This window comes from Pecten maximus, chromosome 10 (genome assembly GCF_902652985.1).
Source record: "Pecten maximus chromosome 10, xPecMax1.1, whole genome shotgun sequence".
In the NCBI taxonomy this organism is placed as follows: domain Eukaryota; kingdom Metazoa; phylum Mollusca; class Bivalvia; order Pectinida; family Pectinidae; genus Pecten; species Pecten maximus.
Genome location: NC_047024.1, coordinates 19,654,315 through 19,675,084, shown reverse-complemented (window position 1 = coordinate 19,675,084; position 20,770 = coordinate 19,654,315). Strand labels below are relative to the sequence as shown.

Genomic DNA, 20,770 nt, shown 5'->3' with positions numbered 1-20,770 from the left:
AGTAATGTATTTCTTTCTGTAATAAATTTTGTGCAAACAAAAATTCTTCATTGTTGGTATTTTTTTTTTTTTTTTTTTTAATTGCTTACATTTTGATTTTACAGGAGTTGAAATCAAAGATTATTTCGGAAGCTTTGACAGATATTGTAAGCAGAATTATTGTTCCATACTCTGGTTGGGAGAAACGTGGGCTACTGCAAACTAACGAGGCCTGGACGACGGTGTTCAGAAATGCTACAGGCATAATAAGGTGAGATGCAACTCTTCAGTCAAATTTAACGCAAAGGTCATAAGCAATATTTTATTTGCCTTTCAGTATTTCAAATGAGGTTTATAAAAAATGATAAAACTGCCTGCAAAATGAACTGCAATATAAATTAGTTGATGGGTTTACCCTTAAAATTACCTTGGAGGATTGCCAATGTATATTTCACAACAGCTCCTGTCAATTACATTAAAAATTTCAAAGTAAATCGGAAAATCTTGAAGTGTGAAAGTGTTTGAAATCTTGTTCTGCAATTAATTAGGATAAGTGCAGAATAAATACACTAGGTGCAAATGAAAAGGTTCAACATTCAAATTCACCAGGTACAGATGATTGGACGCTTAGAATTCGGCTACTCGAAGTATGGTTACCTTTCACTTAAAGGTACATACAGATCGGTAGTATGTTCCTTCAAGACTGCTTACAAAATACAAGCATCTTGTATTCTGACAAATCAAGAACAAGTTGAACTTAGATATGATTTTCTTTAGAAATTTTAAAATTAGTGGAAACATCAGAAGTTTCAAAATTAGTGGAAATATCAGTAATAAGTTAATTAAAGGCTCTTGAGTTCAATCAGATGTTCAGACATACTCACCTGTCAGACCAGGGCAGCAAGTACACAACTTGATGACCTGTTGATACCAATAAAGATATACATGTATACATATTTCCTTCTTTTCCCCCCTTTTTTTAAAAAAAATTTAAATTATAGTTAAAAAAAATTCTAAACACAAGAAAAATTTGGCTAAGACTTTTTTGATGAAAAAGAATGTTCTAGTTTTAATGGCAAAATTTGCTTTGGAATTTTACTCGCCATGTCTCACCTGTCATAAGTATTCAAGATTAAGTGATATATCAAAACTTTGATATTGTATTGAAATTTCATTTCATAGAATTGAATATTTTCAAAAGTGAAATCAAGATGCTTCTAAAAACATTTTTTTTATTCTCTTATGAAAAAATCATTGCCTTGTGTCTAAAAACTTTCTTTTTTATTGTTCTTTCAAGAAAACAATCATTACCTTATGTTAACTCCCGATATTTGTTACAACAAGTTTTGTCTTCTATTTACAGGAATTTAAGTTCAGCGGCTAAAGAAGACGAACAGCGAGGATACGAAACGCGGAATCGTTTACGTGAATGTAGTAAACTGGTGAATTGTTTAGTGTATGCTATAAAAGTGTCGGTGGAAAACCACGACAAAGACAGTAAACCGGTGGAGAATTGTACGTGTTCCTTACGAAACCTTTCATTCAGGATACAGGAAGTGTCCGAACGTGACTTCTACAGAAAGCGAAACATGACATTAAAGAAACGAGCCAAGCCAGAAAAAGGTACAGGGCACAGTGTTGTTAGACACTTTATAGGTATAGAAACAGTGGGCACAACTGGATTACTTCCCTTTGATTTTGATATTGAGTTTTATCGTGGGGGATTATCTTTTCACAATAGAGTTGCTTTTGTAGAAAAAAAAACTGCCATGTTTTAAGTATTTTCAGTAGATTTTGAAACTTTATATAAGTATGCGAACTATTATGTTTTATTATGTTTGTGTTCTTATAAATACAAGAATGTTTTAAAAAAATAAATAAAATTATTATATTTATTTTTTTCCAGAATCAACAGGGTGCTTAGGGAATATGGGAAGTAAAAAATCACAACAGACCAAGGGTAAAGGAAAGCCTGACCTCAACCAAAAGTAAGTGTTAATTCACCTCCAGAGGTCAAGTTTTATAGGAATGTGTCAAAACCACTACATGTATATATGGTGTGTACTGTAAGTGTAATAATTCTTCATCATCTTCATCATTTTCTGTTTGGTCATATTTACTCCTGGTTGATTTAGTCTAGATCATGAATCTGGCTTTACTAAAATGTTAAATACTTGGGCCCAGTTGTTCAAAGGGTGATTAGCTTAATCACTTGATTAGTGAAAATCTCATTTCTTCTTTACTTCAAAATCTGTGTAGGTATATTACTTAGAATAGGCAGGCAGGAAGAGACTGATGAATGCTCTAGTTCCATAAACTTTTGTCAAATTAGTTTTACCAGAAAGTATTTAATCAGGATTTTAAAATTGTTGTTAAACTGTGATTAGCCTAATCACTTTTTGAACAACTAGGCCGTGATCTCATAACTAGGAGATTCTTTTTACAACAAAAATTTATACATTTCTGATTTTCCATTAATATGACATAATTGCGTGACATTGTATACAGCAAGATATGTGATGAGTGCTAAAAATTTTGGGCTGTTGATTTACCTGTGGATAATTGGCATGTTGACCATTCCTAGAAAAAATAGCTACGTAAGATCATGAACTTGATATTGTAATGAAGTTGTTCATCGTTGTTATTGGACTAAATTAATATTTTGATGACATTTTTCATTGTCATGATTGGACTGATTTACATACAGTGCGGAAATGAGACTTCCACCAGGTGCTGCGGAATTCAAGGCATTATGGGAACCGGAGCTGGTACGGTTATATCTTAGCATTTTGAAGGACGGGACCAACCCAGTAACTATGGAGGCAGCAGCAGGGGCAATACAAAATCTTACAGCGTGTTACTGGCAGGTATGTCATCTAGCTCGTACAAAATCTTACAGCTTGTTACTGGCAGTTATGTCATCTGGCTCGTACAAAATCTTACAGCATGTTACTGGCAGGTATGTCATCTGGCTCGTACAAAATCTTACAGCGTGTTACTGGCAGTTATGTCATCTAGCTCGTACAAAATCTTACAGCATGTTACTGGCAGGTATGTCATCTAGCTCGTACAAAATCTTACAGCTTGTTACTGGCAGGTATGTCATCTGGCTCGTACAAAATCTTACAGCTTGTTACTGGCAGGTATGTCATCTAGCTCGTACAAAATCTTACAGCATGTTACTGGCAGGTATGTCATCTGGCTCGTACAAAATCTTACAGCGTGTTACTGGCAGGTATGTCATCTAGCTCGTACAAAATCTTACAGCATGTTACTGGCAGGTATGTCATCTAGCTCGTACAAAATCTTACAGCATGTTACTGGCAGGTATGTCATCTGGCTCGTACAAAATCTTACAGCGTGTTACTGGCAGTTATGTCATCTAGCGCGGAGAAAGGCTAAAAGTGACCTGTACTTATCCTTGAAAATAAGGTTTTAGTTAGGAATCCTGTTGACAAGATTTGCACCCCAACGGAACACTGACTGTTGCCAAAGTTTGATAGAATTTGACTATCCTGAAAGGAACAAGGGGTATTTGAAATATTTCCGCAAGTCCCAGACTCTCAATTATATATAAGGTACCATACTAGAAATTATATAGCAACTTAATATCATACATATTTATAATGGAACATATCTAATTCATCATTGGTAATTGGTAGACGAAATAATGACAAGTAGCAAAAAAAAGTCTTCTGAACAGCTTGTGTATGTCTGATGTATTTTGGGTTGATATCACCTGAGATAATACAAATCTTGATATTTGAGTGATGGGTATCGAGTCTTGGTCTACCGAGATATAATCAAACCATAATCTTCATTCACAGCCAGCAGAAGACACGCGAGCCACTGTGAGAAAGGAAAAGAGTCTTCCAGACTTAGTTGACCTCCTCACCCATGAAAGGGATAGTGTCGTGTGTCACGTAGCTCTGGCTCTCCGGAACCTCGCCATCGACGAGAGAAACAAAGAGTTAATAGGTCAGCTGCTTTTCAATCATAGAGCATTGAGAAAAAATAATACATCCAATAATTATTTGATCTCATTATGAAATGTTTTGGTGACAAATTCTAGTAATGAATGTAATTTCTTGAATTCCTCACTTTTAACCAATGAATCCTGTATTGAAGATACACTAACTTATTAGTCCTTAATAAGTCCTTACAAGCTGATCTTGGTGTCTTTTTTTTCATATGGATGAAATTATTTTGATTTTAAGGAAAATACGCTATGAAACAGTTAGTGAGTCGACTTCCAATGGAGAGACAGATCGAGTTAGTCCCAGACCGGACAATATCAGCCGTGGTCGCAACTTTACATGAAGTCACGAAAAACAATCAAGATTTCGCACAGTAAGCACATCCTACCTCTAGTACCGCACAACTGTATATATCTTGCATCAGTTTTCCGACTTGAGTTTATAATGTGTTCAAGCTGTATTTCTATTGATCATTTTGTCCAAAAAAAAATCAAATCAATATTGAACATTAGAAATATTTTACTGTACTGTGTTGCTAAAATTGCTATTACTTAACATCTGGTTACCTATTGCTCAAATGATATTAAATTTGTTATTTCATTTCAGATCTTTGGCTAATGAAGGTGGTCTGAGGAGGTTGAAGTTCATTAAGTTTGCCCAAGGGAAATACCTAACGAAGACCAAAGAACATACACACAAGGTAAAGGGTTGGGGCAGTCTCTTTTGTATAACGTGTAAATCCAGTATTTCTTTCTTTATCGTCATTCTGCTCTGAAGCGCATTACTATATTGTGTACATAATTGAATGTTTGGAATTCATTAAAATAAGATAAAAGTGTGGAATTGTATTGTAGTTGAATTAATCTGATAGGAAGAAATAACCAACATCTCGTGACACACAATTGTATGACAAATTGTCATTTTGAAACCTGGAATGACATGATATGATGTATTTGATAGAGCAAAAAGAATTTGAATAGAGTTGGATATAGAAGAATATGTTTATTGCATGTCCGTTTGTATCCCAGTTATAAGAAAAATCCACTGGTCAGTGATGAATTAAAAATATGAAAGAAAATATATGAGTCTCATTTTAACAAAGTTAGATATTGTGCTGTAGACTTGAGATACATTAACAAGCAGACTTAACATCTTGTTTTGACATTCATGTTGCAGCTGCTGCAATCTCTGTGGGAGTTCAAGTCCCTCCACTGGGAGTTTAAGGAGCGAGGGCTAGTGGAGGCAGATGTCAACAGCCCACCTATGGTGGGGAGGTCAGTATTATCAAGTTCTTAGGGAGAGAAAATCACTACAGTGCGGTTCAAAATGGTTTATACAGGAAAGATAAAAAAAAAAATCAGAAGTTATATTGAATTTTATTTTGGTAACTGATTAAAAAAATGTGCATCAAGCTGTTGAAGAGATAACTTTTGAAAATGTGTTTTTGTCAAGATGGTCTTGGGCAAAGATCTAGCATTTTAAGACTGATCTTTGTAAGCCATCAGAAGGAAGGGAGGTCATGGGGTTCAAATTTTGTGGTTTTTCAAACGAGTACTATTTTGAAAGCACCTTTCATTGATTTAGAGGACCCATTAAATCAAGGAAAATTATTTTATAAAAATTAAAGAATAATGGTCAGACCCTACTGACTCTAAACACGTTATTTTAATTTGAAAAACAAATTTTCCCATCAACCAGAGCATTCTAATTCCCTGGGTATGTTTAGTTATGGTACAGGAAGGGAGATAACTTGAAAGCAAAATAATTGGTTTGAGCAGAATATGCATTACCAGGGAGGTAACTTCACATAGTCAGAATAGGTCATTCACAATGGAGATAATAAACTCGTCATGTCATGGATTAGGGAAAAACCTCACTTCAACTTTCCTAATAGACGTAGCAACACACCTAATGCATATTAAATTTAAAATCTTTACCTTGATATTCATTCCCTTTCTGTCAATTAGATCCATTTTCCGACCGGTTTGTTACAAAGAGGGTTATGTTGTTGTAAAGGTTCATGGTAACTTTATTTTCCAGGACTGATGATATCGGCTCACCAATCAGTAACTACAGCACAATGAGTCGGCCGACAGGTAGTCAAGGCTACGACGACAATACAATATCCTCTGGTCGTGTACAGAACAAGGACCCCTACCCAAACAGCTACTCGCCAAATGGTCGAATGGATAATAGTTATCCAGGATCAAACGGATCTAACGTCATGGGACATAGCAATCCAGCCATGCACGATGACGGTAAGAATCAGACTTCAAATCTCATCTTCTAGACTTCTTTTTGTTCAAATTCTTAAGACTATAAATTTTATAATAAATTGTTTAAGTGATTTCATTGGTGACGTAGGATATCAGACTCGCCTTTCTTTAAAGTAATCCGGTTTGATACACTGATCAGATATTCTGCTCATTGGTGTCATATTAAATATCATTTTATCTGTGGATGCAATAATTTTTCAAAACTGTTTTGAAATGTTGATTTCATTATATCCAATAGAATACTGTATTAACATTTGCAGGTCCGTCAAGATATATGTTTGAAAAATCGTTTGAAAACAGACGAACCGGTTTGTCCGCATAAAAGAACAAGCCCCTGGTTTTTAAAAGTTGAAAATTTATATTCCGACCTTTCATGTGTGTTTTAATACATTGTTTTGATACATTGCAGGACGGTACGACTACGACACAAGATCACGGGTAAGTCCAGTAGATAAATTATATAAATTCTTCGATACAGTAAAACATGCTCACTGAAAAACATATATTAACATATATTGGAAATATTTAATATTTAATACAGTGCATTCCGCTTAATCGGGTTGCCTATTTGCGGGGGCTTTTTACCCCATTAACCGACTTACCCGATAAGCCGAAATGCACGTCGCCATCTTGGATTTGGTCCGTAATGGTTGTCAGACTTGGGTCGATTTTGGATGAAAATATTTTCGTTATTATTGTTAATAAACGGTGTTTTTGTTTGTGCTTTAACTGATGTCAAATTGTCAGATTACTATTACTAATTGTATAAAAATGTGTGTATTAAAATAACAAAAACCTTAATGATTTTCTTATTCGCGGCACAGTACAATCGTAGCACCTCAAATCAGGGGGTCATACATCCCTATTTCATCCATGTGTTCCTAATTTGACATACGATCTAAGGACTCGCCGACAATTACAGCTAAAATCATTTATGTTTATCATAGAGACATTCTTATGTTCGCTTTGAAGTTTAAAATATTCCATATTATTTCCAATTACCAAAGCACAGAGATCGGAGAAACCGAGTTTATTTAGGTCGTTTCCTGTGGTATAAATTGATACGAACTTGACACTGGGAGTCACTGATAAAACAACACGAAATCCAATGTAATGTTTTTTATTAACCAGTTCTTATCCTTACCTGAATAGGAATTATGAGCTAACGTCGGGCGTCTGTCCTTTTACTGCTCGCTACCGATTTTTAACTCACCTGTGTACCGGTGTCGTCACATTTCCCCGTGGCGAACCCCTCACTTTGGATTCGCCATATACAGTAAGCGGTGATATCAATCGATCTTTAGCAATGTCAGACCCAGGTCAAAACCTATTGTTTTGGTTTCTGCTTCGAAGATTTTACATCCCAGACGTAAAAGTTTAATTGTCTAGTCGCTTAATTATGCTTTTAAAACCCAATTACGTTTTGCCTGCTGCTGACTCTAAAAATAACATTTAATTTTACCCACAATTCTTAGTCGACTTCCTGTTGGGGAAAAACCACACGAGGCAGAATCAACAACAACACAGTTCTGAACATGACAAAACCCCGACATAACATTACCGTTTAAGGTAATATTTAACCGTTTTTGACATTTTAACCATCAGATTTACACTATTTGTTGATAAAAGTATAAAACTTAAAAGAAATACGCGATGACTTTCGTGAAAATCGGAGCATTTCAATTTTTTGTCCCGATCGTTCTATTCGAATAACCGAAAAATACGACTTTTCCAACCCAATTAAACGAATTTTTTTAACATGATTTAAGAGAAAATGGTTTTGGTTTTTGAAATTTTACCCAATTAAACGAAATACCCGATTAAGCGTTACCCGATTAAGTGGAATGCACTGTAGTAACAAAATAAAATTTCTCCCTCGTAAATGACATATCTTTGGACCATCGATATCTCAGTAATGAGTTTTACCTTCAAACTATTATCACAATTGCATGTGTTAACCTACATTTATAAATGAAGTTAATGTCGCAGTTAGAAATCCAGAATTTGATCTTTTCACTAAAACATTTTCAGCATGAAATTTCCCTGTGTAAAGTATTGCTATGGACAATACTGGTAAATGAATATTAAAACAGGAACACTTTATGTGAAATTTAGTACATAAATTTACAAAAACGGGAAGATAGTTTAATTTATTATTGGTCTATAATGACTTTGCTGACCTTTTGACCTCTACTTACAGGGTGAAGATATCCCAATGACGGATATCGGGCCAGGATACGCTCCACTAGATGACCATCTCCCCCGAAACAAGGTTCCTGTGGGAGCTGTTCCACTCTTCCCCGGCCTGGAGAACCAACGACATGGGGTAAGATTTCCAGTCCCTTGAAAATAATCTTCAATGATTTCATGTTCACAATCGGACCAAATATATGCTAAGAATTTATGTCCGTGTTTTTGAAGACAATCGCAGGGAATATTTAGATGTTACAGCTCCAATATTTTCATTTCTGTTAATGAGGTATTAATTATTTAAGCTGATACTTTATAATAAAAGTAAAATGTTTTATGAGCAAGAATTTGCAAAATATATTCATTAGGAAAAGTTGATTACTTTGAGAGTGTGATCCCAAAAGCAGAGATCTTATGTAAACAATGTTAGTTGATACAAAATTGAACACATCTATAGTGTAACATCGACTTGTTTTGTTCGACAGAGTCAAAACCAGCTCCATGCAGAGCCACAGCCCGGTCCCAATGAACAACTATATGCACAGGTGGACAAAAGCAAGAAGCGCAATCCCAGCCAAATGGGGGGACATGCAAGTCCCAACCATGTGATGTTGGACATGTCGTCTCCGGGGAGTCCCCAGGGTGGGGCCGACTCCTGGGTATGATCCCCACTGTGGGGGAAGGAGTTTGAAGTGACCTAGTTTTATACGGGCTGTGACATGGGATAGTGGTGCTATTACACTAACCACACTGGTTGTGTAGAGCTGTATGGATATATACAATGTGAATAGAACAAACTAAAAAGCAAGTTCTGAACAAAGTATATAGAAAGTGAAAGTACTTCAGAGATTGTCAGGCTAGAATGGTATGGAATGGATTTTTCTCAGAGGACTAACAAACATGTTAAAGTTCTGAGCAAAGAATATGGAAAGTGAAAGTACTCCAGAGTGAATATGGCAGAATAAGGATATTCCACAAAGGACCAACAATGTGTTAATATTTATCACAATGAAATGGTACGGAATGTCCCTTTTGAAGTTTGCTTTCTGTGCGGGCATTACAGTGAAAACCCTGTCGAAGGTTGTACATAGGTGGACCCTGTTCCACGGATGAAGTGTAGGAGAGGTCACAGAGCCTGTCTTGTGCCGAAATACAGGCCGAGGAATCTACCGTACTTAATCCAAGTTGAGGAGTGACTATAGGTTGTGCGATAATTACTCCAGAGTCCCTCAGAGTAGTACTGGTTGTGTTCCACCGAGTATCTAAGAGTCTCGGGGGCTACAAGACTGCTGAATAGAGGGCCCCGGGCCCTCAAGTTGAGGATTTTAACTTAAAACTTTCCTAAAATCATGTTAATCAGTCCTGACTTTTAAATTTAGAGACTTATTTTTGATAAATATGGTTACTGGACAGAAGTGCTGTGCTATTTTTATCATCGACATCCATTATATAAGCGTATCATAGACTTAGCGCCAAATCCAATGCCCCATTACTGTATCTGCGACGAATCATGACACATATATCTTAACATTATTTTGAAAACAGCCAACACTCTTTTTTGTGTTTATTTGTCATGCATTGTATTGTGTTGTAGACCTTAGTTCTGTAACAGAATCTCCGTAAATTCCCTCTTGACTAAAACAGCTTGCCATTTAAAAACAGAGACACTCGGACAGAAACGCAAATGACTTCTCTGTCCCAATATGCACCTGACCTATCGGGTCAAGGTCAAAGGTCAGTAAGGGCATTTCATATGTTCCACTAGATGTAGTCAAGAGGTGAAATGGGTTTCAATCATTTCCATGATATTATTGTATTCACTGGTGAAAGTATATACTGCAATAGACTACTGTAGACTAGACGATGCCTGTAGCTCCGCAAGACGTTTTACTGTGTCTGTTTAATATTAAATTATATTACTGCACTGCTAATTATCATTTTTAACATTATTTAATTAATCTTGTTGCTAGGATAGGCTGCAGGTACATAGTAACTCTGATTATTGTCCTCAATTCCAAACTGAACAAAGTCTCTTGTATTTGTGTCGTCCTGTGTCGTAGAAATTCACAATCGGAGCAATAACAGTTTAGTACTGTATTACATAATCTAACACTATGCACGTTACTATCCAGGAAGGGGTAAAATTAAATTAATATGACCTCTATTTCATAAGATGCATATATACTTTTAATTATTGAAACTTGATGATAGCAAATATATATTTAGGTAAATTATGGAATCCGAAATTCGAACATTTTTATCGAACAGAAGTTAGAGTGCTTGTAATCTGATTTCTTATATTTTATTTTTGCATAAATTCTGTCCATCCATTTTCATCTATGTTATATTTTATATATTATGTTGTTCACATACATGGAAACATGTTTGATTATGTACATCAAATCATCATAAAATGATTAAAGGGTCACCGGCTTCACTAATTATGTTGAAATGTGATAAACAATTTATAATTAATAATTAACTTGAGACATTTTTTGAATAAACCATTTGTATGTATAATATTTATCACTGTTTTCCTATTGTGAATCAAGCGCTAAAATCCAGTGAGTAACAGGACCTAGTCGTCTGAGTTGGTCTCGAGTCTGAATACATCTATGCTCTAACACTAACATTCGGATGCTACTATTATAGAAAATATGACAAACCAAAATTCTACTTGATTTTTTTTTTTTTTTTTTTCAAAATCAAATTATACCTAAAATTAATTGAATTCAATAAATATTTGATTATATAAAATACAAATTTGTGTGTATGAAAAATCACATCTTTATATTTTGGTACTTTGATCGGTATTTGATGTCCTGATCACACGCAAGGGAGATAATTACAGTATCCCCTCGTGCGAAGTTGGCGATATTTCATACTGTTGTCTATGATATCATAGATGATCAGATATAGAACCGATAAAGCATGCGCACTTACCACAAGAAACGGAGTCATTTTAATTTCAGAATTTGTTAAAATCATTTGTCTGGATTATTGTAAAGAAAATTTTGATATCTATTGGGTATATCAAGTGGATCATTAATATTGTGATTTAAAAATATCCAATTATATAGTTTTTCAAATTTTTGGGTATGTATAATGAGTATAAGTTATAAAACTTTTAAATCAAGTTGTATTTACCTATGTATGCTGAAGGTGTAAATTTCTGTGGGGATTTTATCGGAAAAGTACTGTTATTGAATTTGTTTATTATATTATTAACATGAAGCGAATGTTAACTCAATATATATATATAGATATGCAATGGGGTTGAAATATGTATAAAGCATTATTTGCAAACAAAATTTAACATATGAACATCAACATTACACAATAACATCATTGGTCTCAATCATTCACTATATGAAAACTGTAGACTTGCATAGAAGACACAATATGTGGCTATACCACACGTGGCTTCTCACCACACGTGGCTACCACGCATGCCTGTTCATGATCACCACACGTGGCTACCACACATGGCTGTTTCCCAATACGTGGCAGTTTTGAAGTGGTTCACACATATATATTATTTTCTTATCAGGAATAGGCAGATCTGGGGGTTTCTTTTCAACTGACTAGTACTGGAATCAAATTTGTTTATTTACATATAAAAGAAGAATTCATTAACATAACTACTTACATACTTAACATTTTGAATATTTTGGATACATATTAAATAGTTTGGAATTAGTTTAAATATTTTTTTATTTTTTGAATAAAGAAGACATAAAATAGATACTTAAATAGTTTAATATTTTGAATAGTTTATACGTCAATAACAGATAGAATATTTATTTAGATGGCCTGTACTGTGGTTTGTTAAAAAAAATAGGACCCAAAATCAATGCTTATATATCAATAATATCTTTTAGAATTAGAATTTTTCATTCCAACATATTATTTATAGTTTATGTCATTGATCATGTGAGATAAACAATGGGCTTCCAATGGTTTCATTATTAAGAACAGTATTATATATATGCTGTATTCAATCATATGACTAGGTTATATTTACTTTACCGTTCAGACAGCCGCACCATTCCATAATCAAGTATAATCATGATGATGTACGCATAAAAATAACAACTTTCTGATGCTTTACAGTGAAACCAACTCATGTTGTAGCTTAAATTCAGAAAAATTGTCCTTTGATTTGTAATTTTATTGAAAAAATTCCAAAAATCATTTTCTGTTCCTTCGGGATTCTTGTTTACTGCTAAACACTGTTGTTCCACTTTTGAAAGGATGAAAAAAGGGAGCACAATTTGTACGAAAAATTTTGAAAAATACTGTGCATTTATTTAATTGCTTACGTTACTTTGAAAATTTTGGCTTCGAAAATATATTTGTATGTGCAAATGAAGCTTTTTCAGTGTATGTGTTTGTGTAAGTAAATCTTGAGACATAAAATTAAAGGGAAGATATATATTCTTCAGGTCAAGGCACCTGTTCTATATGTTTTAACATCACCATTACATCAGCTGTAACTGACCGATGGTCAAAGGTGACACAGCGTTAAGTAAGCATTCCATTCTCATACAATCTTAGTCTTCAATGCAAGTCTACAACATTTTTGTACCAAGAAATAATCGTGTGAAAATGGATAAATTAAATTTGTCCTTGAAACAAACGAAAGTGTTTTGTTATATATGAATGGCAGTTAGAATATATTAAATGTTTTTTCCTGTTCCTGTGTATTATTCCTTCTATGGATGTAGAAAAAATTCAAAATTTGTAAAAATATATTTCAAGATAACCCACTCTGGCAGTTTACTTTTGGCAATTATTGGTGTTGAAACTTACTGATCCATTGATAATTAACAAGAAAATAACATGAAGAATTAAACAGATGAAAATGTGTAATGCAACACATACAGGAAAATGCACCACCAGACCGGGATTGGAACCCAGGACCTCAGAACACTAGCCAGATACTCTACCAATTGAGCTACCTGGTCGCCGATGATCGACCCAGTCCAGTTCCGCAACATTCCTCACTCCTTTAACAAAGTCTTTGACCACGAGGACACACACGAGACCCTAAACCACCTGTGTAGGTATTTAGTTGGGTACTATATGTAATAGGAGTCGAAAAATGCACGGCCAGACTGGGGTTCGAACCCGGGACCTCCAAACACTAGCCGGATGCTCTACGCATTGAGCTACCTGGTCGCTGATTTAATCGACCCAGTCCAGTTCCTCTACACATGCATCGAGCATCCGTGTACACATGAAGAATTAAAATAGCACAAAGTCTTTATGTGGACATTGTAAACATCTTCGAAAAAGAAAATTATAACCTCCTTCACTAGACAGCCCTCCAGAGACATCTTCAGTCGTTTAAATATAACCAGGTATATAGCCCATGTATATATATAGGAAATTACGATATATCAAAAGGCCTTTATAAGATGAATCGGTCTGAAGTGAAAAAATGCCTGCTTTTTGCTCTCAATGGTTTGCTTTCAGAATCACTGGTTAGTCAGCCTAAAGTTTCTGGGTGGTTACTAGTATTCCAATGGGTTTACCAAGATTGAATTTCACACTGTGCTTTCATACTAAAAGTAACTGTTAATCACTTCTCAGGCATGAGGTCAAGGTCATTCATAGAAAAATGGTTTCCATATGATAAATTGAGCTCCTCTTGACCCATCAAGCTTCACACTGTGCTTTCATATTAAAAGTAACTGTTTTTAATCGTTTTCCGGGTCATGAGGTCAAGGTCATTCATAGAAAAATGGTTTCCATATGATAAATTGAGCTCCTCTTGACCCATCAAGCTTCACACTGTGCTTTCATATTAAAAGTAACTGTTTTTAATCGTTTTCCGGGTCATGAGGTCAAGGTCATTCATAGAAAAATGGTTTCCATATGATAATTTGAGCTCCCCCCTTGGCTCAACAAACTTTACACTGAAGTTTACTTACTGAAAGTGGTTCCTTAAACTTTGTAAAAGGAATCTGGTCTGAAGGGCAAGGTTGCGACTACTATATATCTACATTTTGTTTTCTTACCATAACTATCTTAAGTCCTTCCAGCTCAAAGTTTATATAGTGCTTCCTTGGGATAATGTTGGGTGGAACTCGAGAGGGAAGTGATAATGGTTTAAATAACATTAATTTCATGTACAAATGGAATGCTCACTTTACACAGTGCTCCAATATTGAAAGTGTTTGCTTTTGATATCCTTCAGGTTCAAAGATCAAAATACTGATCATTAACTCTAAAAGAAGGTATAGAAAGAAATAATTCAGCACTAAAAACTTTGTATTATTCTATCACTTGTAGTGGTATAGCTGCATTTGGAAATCCTCAAGTGCCTCATGGATTTTGTCCCAGTAAGTAATTTTTGTTCTGTTACTCTAAAAGGGATGCAGGCTTTTCATTTAACTTCTTCAAAATAAACCAGATCTGAAAATCAAAATGACAAATACGGGTATTTAATAACCCAAACACAGTTACTCCAACGTGTTGGGCCAAGGGAGGTAACTCTTTCATCCCTGTAAGTTATTTTTTTTATTACCTGGGTATTATAAACTTTATGTATTTTGCAACAATTACGATACGATATTTCACAATTGTTGTAAAATAAATAAAGTTTAATTAAATTACATCAAGTTATAACAATCAATCTTTTTGGTCCGGATGACAGCGCGCGACGGGTCATACTGTGGGAGGTAACCCACATGGTCTGTCAGGTGACCCCATACCCCCTTTAACGTCCAATCGGGGATCGAACCCTGGCCACCTGGGTGAATGACAAGTGTGTTACCACTGTACCACCCCAATGGTGAGTGTTCGAATTTGAGTGTGGTGTTTTAGAAGTTGTAGAAAGTGCATAATTTTAAATGAATAACAAAACATTTTCTGACATAAATATTTCGAAAAAATGCAAATGTTTAAATTCAAAGAAAATGCAGTCCATGATAAAGTGGTTTGAAGTAAAAGAGAATATTTGCAAGAGAGTTGAGTATATGTCAGGTACATAGAGTAAGGAGTTTCGGATTTATGTGTATGTCATCTCATAATCGTTATATTAGATTTCATTGTAAAATGGCATTCTGAAAGTACATCATAATCATTAAAAAAACTTTTGCTCAAGTTATATGCTTTAATTGGCATGTACACAAAGCATCCAAACTTAGAACTGTGACCGATTGTATTGATGTGCGTGGAAATGACATTGGAAATCTGACAGGCGCAGATTTGCATGTTTTTTGGAGAAAATATTTGTGTAGCGTACTAAAAATATCCAACTTTTGCCAAAGTTGTGAGCCTTAACATGATACATGGGTTATAAAAACCCCGCTTGGACAAGTCTAGTATTGTTAAATAAACTTCAAGTTTTTGTTTGACTGGATCAAGAGACTCGTCTCAGTTGAAAGATTCCAGATGATATCAATGCACGAGAGAATGTCTGGGATTCAAAAAACTGTATCTTAGTTGGGAAATGAAAGAACGTCTGTGAGTTTTCTTACTGTCCCCAGTCTCCAGAGTATTAAAATTATACATTAAAATGAGACTTATCATTTTTATCTCTTAGAGATCTGACTGATTCAATCTAGGGGGAGATGAGCAGGTATTAGAATTTAACAACTCTTTACAAGAAACGGAGATTGGAAGCCAGTCTAAAGGTCTCTAAACACAATGAAAATCTTGTACGTGGTAGTGGTACTAATGGTTTCGTCCGTCTGCGCGACTGTTTCGTTCGGGAGTGGTATCACTTATTTCCAGAAGGAATTCCAGGCATGTAAGTTATTACGTATACTTATCATAGCCAAATGATGTGCCAAAGCACGATATTTATGTATTACAGATCAAGGTCAAATGTGTCTGAAGGTCATCCCATACTATTCAATAACGAGTTAATAATCGTTTATAAATGAATACATGTACATCATGTATATCGTCAATAACGAGGGTTTTTGTTTTTTTTGTAATTCACGTGATCTTCTATACTAATGCACGGTGAAAATGCCGCGAAAGTCTATTTTATATCGTAATCAATCTAAAACAAACTATTTATATTTTTTTATGAATTATGTCTTTTATTACAAAATTGAGTAAGTATTTCTAATGCATGTCAGGGTGTCGTACAAAGGCGGTTAATGTCACCATACAAAGGGACCAATATGACAAGGTTTTATTGAACTCAAAGCAAAGGATCTGGAGTAAAATTATCCCAATACACACATAAATCAAAGGGTTTGAATTAATAAATTTCTTAATCACAAAAACCAAATGGCCCGGACTAAAAAGGTCCAAATACATGCAAAAACTGAATTATCCGGACTAACAAGGTTCCGATACACACCCAAACTAAAGAGTCCGGACTAACAAGGTTTCAATACATACACAAACTAAAATGTACGGACTAACAAGGTTCGAATACATTCACATACAAAAATGTCCGGACTAACAAGGTTCGTATACATACACATACAAAAATATCCGGACTAACAAGGTTCGTATACATACACATACAAAAATGTCCGGACTAACAAGGTTCGTATACATACACATACAAAAATGTCCGGACTAACAAGGTTCGTATACATACACATACAAAAATGTCCGGACTAACAAGGTTCGTATACATACACATACAAAAATGTCCGGACTAACAAGGTTCGAATACATACACATACAAAAATGTCCGGACTAACAAGGTTCGTATACATACACATACAAAAATGTCCGGACTAACAAGGTTCGTATACATACACATACAAAAATGTCCGGACTAACAAGGTTCGAATACATACACATACAAAAATGTCCGGACTAACAAGGTTCGAATACATACACATACAAAAATGTCCGGACTAACAAGGTTCGAATACATACACATACAAAAATGTCCGGACTAACAAGGTTCGAATACGTATCCAAACAAAATTCTCCGGACTAACAAGGTTCCAACACATACCCAAGCTAAATTATCCGGACTAACAACGTTCCAATACATGCAAAAACCAAATTATCCGACTAAAGGGTCTGGACGTTTACAATGCAAGTTGAAGAATACAAAAAATTACAAACCAATGGGGAACATATTTCAAGTTATAAACATTTCGGTATATACCTGGAGTCCTCGAGACCTACGTCATTTTAGGGGTTCTAACGACCTTGAGAATGACCTCAATATGCCCATCATTCCCGCTCGTAAGATAATTCACAGACCATTTAAAACCTTCCCACGTCTTAACTATGTCAGAATTTTTGACAAGTTTGAGGTTTCTATTTTGATGTTCATACTCAACCGCTTAATTAGTCCTCTTAATTAACCGGCTATTTCTATCCTGAAAACTGGGCTAGAGAAATGTCCACCGATTCATGTACTGTGAAAAACGTCAGTCGACTCTCCCTCGATTGTATGTTCTTCTCGTGTTATCCGTTCCTCATCGAACAATTTATTCTACTGTTTTGAAAGCTGTTGAGTCGATACTATCTGAATATTATAGGTTTTACCTCCGCGTGAAAACCAAATACTGTTCTATCTCAAAACATGTTTGTAGAGCGCAAAAACCCGACATACGATGGGTCGGAACTAATTTTTTTAATGGTAAGCGTTTACTCTGAAAAGATTCCTAAATCCATCTCCAGGATAAGATGACTTTCTTCACGGCGTGTTTAGTCTCCAGTTGTGAAAATATGCCTCAGTTGATGTTGCCGAATACTTCTAATCTCGGGACGGGGGGAGGGGGAGGGGGAGGGGGTTGATGGCCACGCGATAATACCCGAGATTGATGAGGTGCCGGCAAGATTGATCTAATATGTAATGTTGGACGGCATCCTTTTGACGATACATATTTCTAATACTTCAATTGATTAACAATAATCTACAGATTATATTTTATCATTTTTTTTTCATTAGAAAATATTTCATTTAATTAACCGGTTCTTCGGCAGGTTTATGAGTACGCCTTTTCCAACAAACATTCATTGGCATTAAAGAAAGCCCACGCACCAAACTAGGACGAATTACGATTGAATCTATAGGTAATTTCGGTTTTGGATTTGATGATTTGAAATTAGTTGAATGAAAATAAGTCATTATTATAGTGTCCGAGTTAATTATCCTTTATGTAACCCCTTCCAAAAACAAAAACAACAAAAACAAAAACAAAACAAAAAACAAAACAAAAAAACCAGAAAAACAAAACAAAAAACGGAAAAAAAATAATAACAACAACAAAAGAAAATACAAAAAAAAACAAATTAAAAAAAAAAAGCAAAAAAAAAAAAAAAAAAAGACGAAACCACATATAAGTAGGCATGTAAAACACATTTCGATTATGATATCTGCCTAACAATTAGTCCTAGGCAACGAGCCAGTTATCATCAGTATTTAAAGTTAATTTGCGTTTTACCAAATTTGATAGTAAAATTACATTTTTGGCTGACACTTCGAGAGCGAGACGAAATGTGTATCGCTTTACAGACAGAAACGGTTTTAAAGATAAAGTCGTGTTATAGAACAGTGGTTTCCGTAAAATGTTTCTTATTCTTTAACCTTTCCAGACCTCACGCCTTCTACTATAACCTTCCAGTAACACACGACGGTCTGGTATTCAAATACAGACTCTAGGTAGTGAAAACAGACTCTTATAAATTCCATGTAGTGAAATTGCGAGATCTAATACGGTTAGCATAGCAGGAAGAGGACAATGGCTTTAATTCCAGAGGGTGTTTTAAAAGTACACCGGAAGTTCTAACTCGATAGTCTCCGTGTTATCAAAAGCTTTCGTCGCACGTATAGGATTCTAACAGACAAGACAATATCTAATGTTTTTGTTAATGAATTGTAGTTGGTGTGTATATGAATACATTTTGTACAAGGAAATATGTTTAAAATATTCAGAAAAAAAACTGTGTGAGAATTAGTAGAAAGGCCACTGAAATGGTATTGATGCGTTCAAGTTTTCGCCAGAATCTGGTTGACTGGCTGATAAGCTGAAAATTCCTCCCAAAGCTATGGTGGCTGACTTTGGCCATGTCACACGGTCGGCATTGGTGCACCCCGTCCAGGGAAGAGTGACAGTGCGCCATGCTAAGAGCGACAATGCGCCATGCGACAAAAGTACCCTGCCAATGCGACACGACGACATACTGTTTTACACTGTCGCGTAACTTTGTCGTAATGGCGCGTTCATTTTGTCGTTTGACGCAGCGTTTTGCCTTCGCGTGACTCACTGTCACTCTCCGCTTGACGGGGTAGCCAATATGGCCGAAATCAGCGAGCATATCATGCTGAATAAAGAACTTTAACTTAACGAAGACTGGGCATGTTAAGATACATAACATAAACATAGCATACACAGGCCAGATAACCAATAGACATTTTCTGGAAAATTATCTCTGGTCTGGTCACTCGGAACATTGAATTATCGCTGGGTGCTTTGAGTGAGTAGATGTTTGAATATTCGGCAATCTCGAATTATAGAAATTTGTGGGATTTGACACTCTACGATATGTAATGTTAATCGCCTTTCCTTCACGGATTCCTACTCATCATTCTTGGTGAACGTTAATGGATGTACATTAGGATTAAGCATTGAAAGCCGTTTGGTCACTCTCAACGGGAATTATCTTTTGTCACTCTCAGCGCAAATCATCGTTTGTCACTCTCAGCGCGAACCTTCGTTTGTCAATCTCAACGCGAACCATCGTTTGTCACTCTCAACGCGAACCATCGTTTGTTACTCTCAGCGCGAACCATCGTTTGTCACTCTCGACGCGAACCATCGTTTGTCACTCTCAGCGCGAACCATCGTTTGTCACTCTCAGTGCGAACCATCGTGTATCACTCTCAGCGCGAACCTTCGTTTGTCACTCTCAGCGCGAACCTTCGTTTGTCACTCTCAGGGCGAACCTTTGTTTGTCACGCTCAGCGCGAACCTTCGTTTGTCACTCTCAGGGCGAACCTTCGTTTGTCACTCTCAGCGCGAACCTTCGTTTGTCACTCTCAGCGCGAACCTTCGTTTTTCACTCTCAGCGGGAATTAACGTTTGTCACTCTCAGCGCGAACCATCGTTTGTCACTCTCAGGGCGAACCTTCGTTTGTCACTCCCAGCGCGAACCTTCGGTTGTTACTCTCAGGGTGAACTTCGTTTGTCACTCTCAGGGCGAACCTTCGTTTGTCACTCTCAGCGCGAACAATTGTTTGTCACCCTCATCGTTCGTGAAATACCGTTACTTCAAGACTATTAGTGCAGATAACTTTCGAAAAGAATCAACGTTGCTCATTTCGATATAATTTACCCCCGTGTGTGTGATGTTTCCTTTGTACTTTAGACAGTCTACCACCAACCGTCTGTTACGGCAGCTGTTATCTTG

At 35.8% G+C, this 20,770-nt stretch overlaps 1 protein-coding gene across 5 annotated transcripts in view; it reads left to right on the top strand.

The window, feature by feature from the left end:
• Positions 1–13,061, top strand: part of LOC117336738 (catenin delta-1-like) — a 70,898-nt gene extending 57,837 nt beyond the window's left edge. For all 5 annotated transcript variants that reach the window (XM_033897357.1, XM_033897354.1, XM_033897355.1 and 2 more), the window contains 12 exons: positions 105–250; positions 1,343–1,602; positions 1,886–1,967; positions 2,687–2,846; positions 3,807–3,957; positions 4,197–4,329; positions 4,563–4,656; positions 5,133–5,230; positions 5,997–6,214; positions 6,642–6,670; positions 8,433–8,558; positions 8,908–13,061. In XM_033897357.1, the coding sequence (XP_033753248.1) occupies positions 105–250; positions 1,343–1,602; positions 1,886–1,967; positions 2,687–2,846; positions 3,807–3,957; positions 4,197–4,329; positions 4,563–4,656; positions 5,133–5,230; positions 5,997–6,214; positions 6,642–6,670; positions 8,433–8,558; positions 8,908–9,087 (1,677 nt within the window). In that variant the 3' untranslated portion in view covers positions 9,088–13,061. The remainder of the gene's footprint in view (positions 1–104; positions 251–1,342; positions 1,603–1,885; positions 1,968–2,686; positions 2,847–3,806; positions 3,958–4,196; positions 4,330–4,562; positions 4,657–5,132; positions 5,231–5,996; positions 6,215–6,641; positions 6,671–8,432; positions 8,559–8,907) is intronic.
• Positions 13,062–20,770: the final 7,709 nt, after the last annotated feature.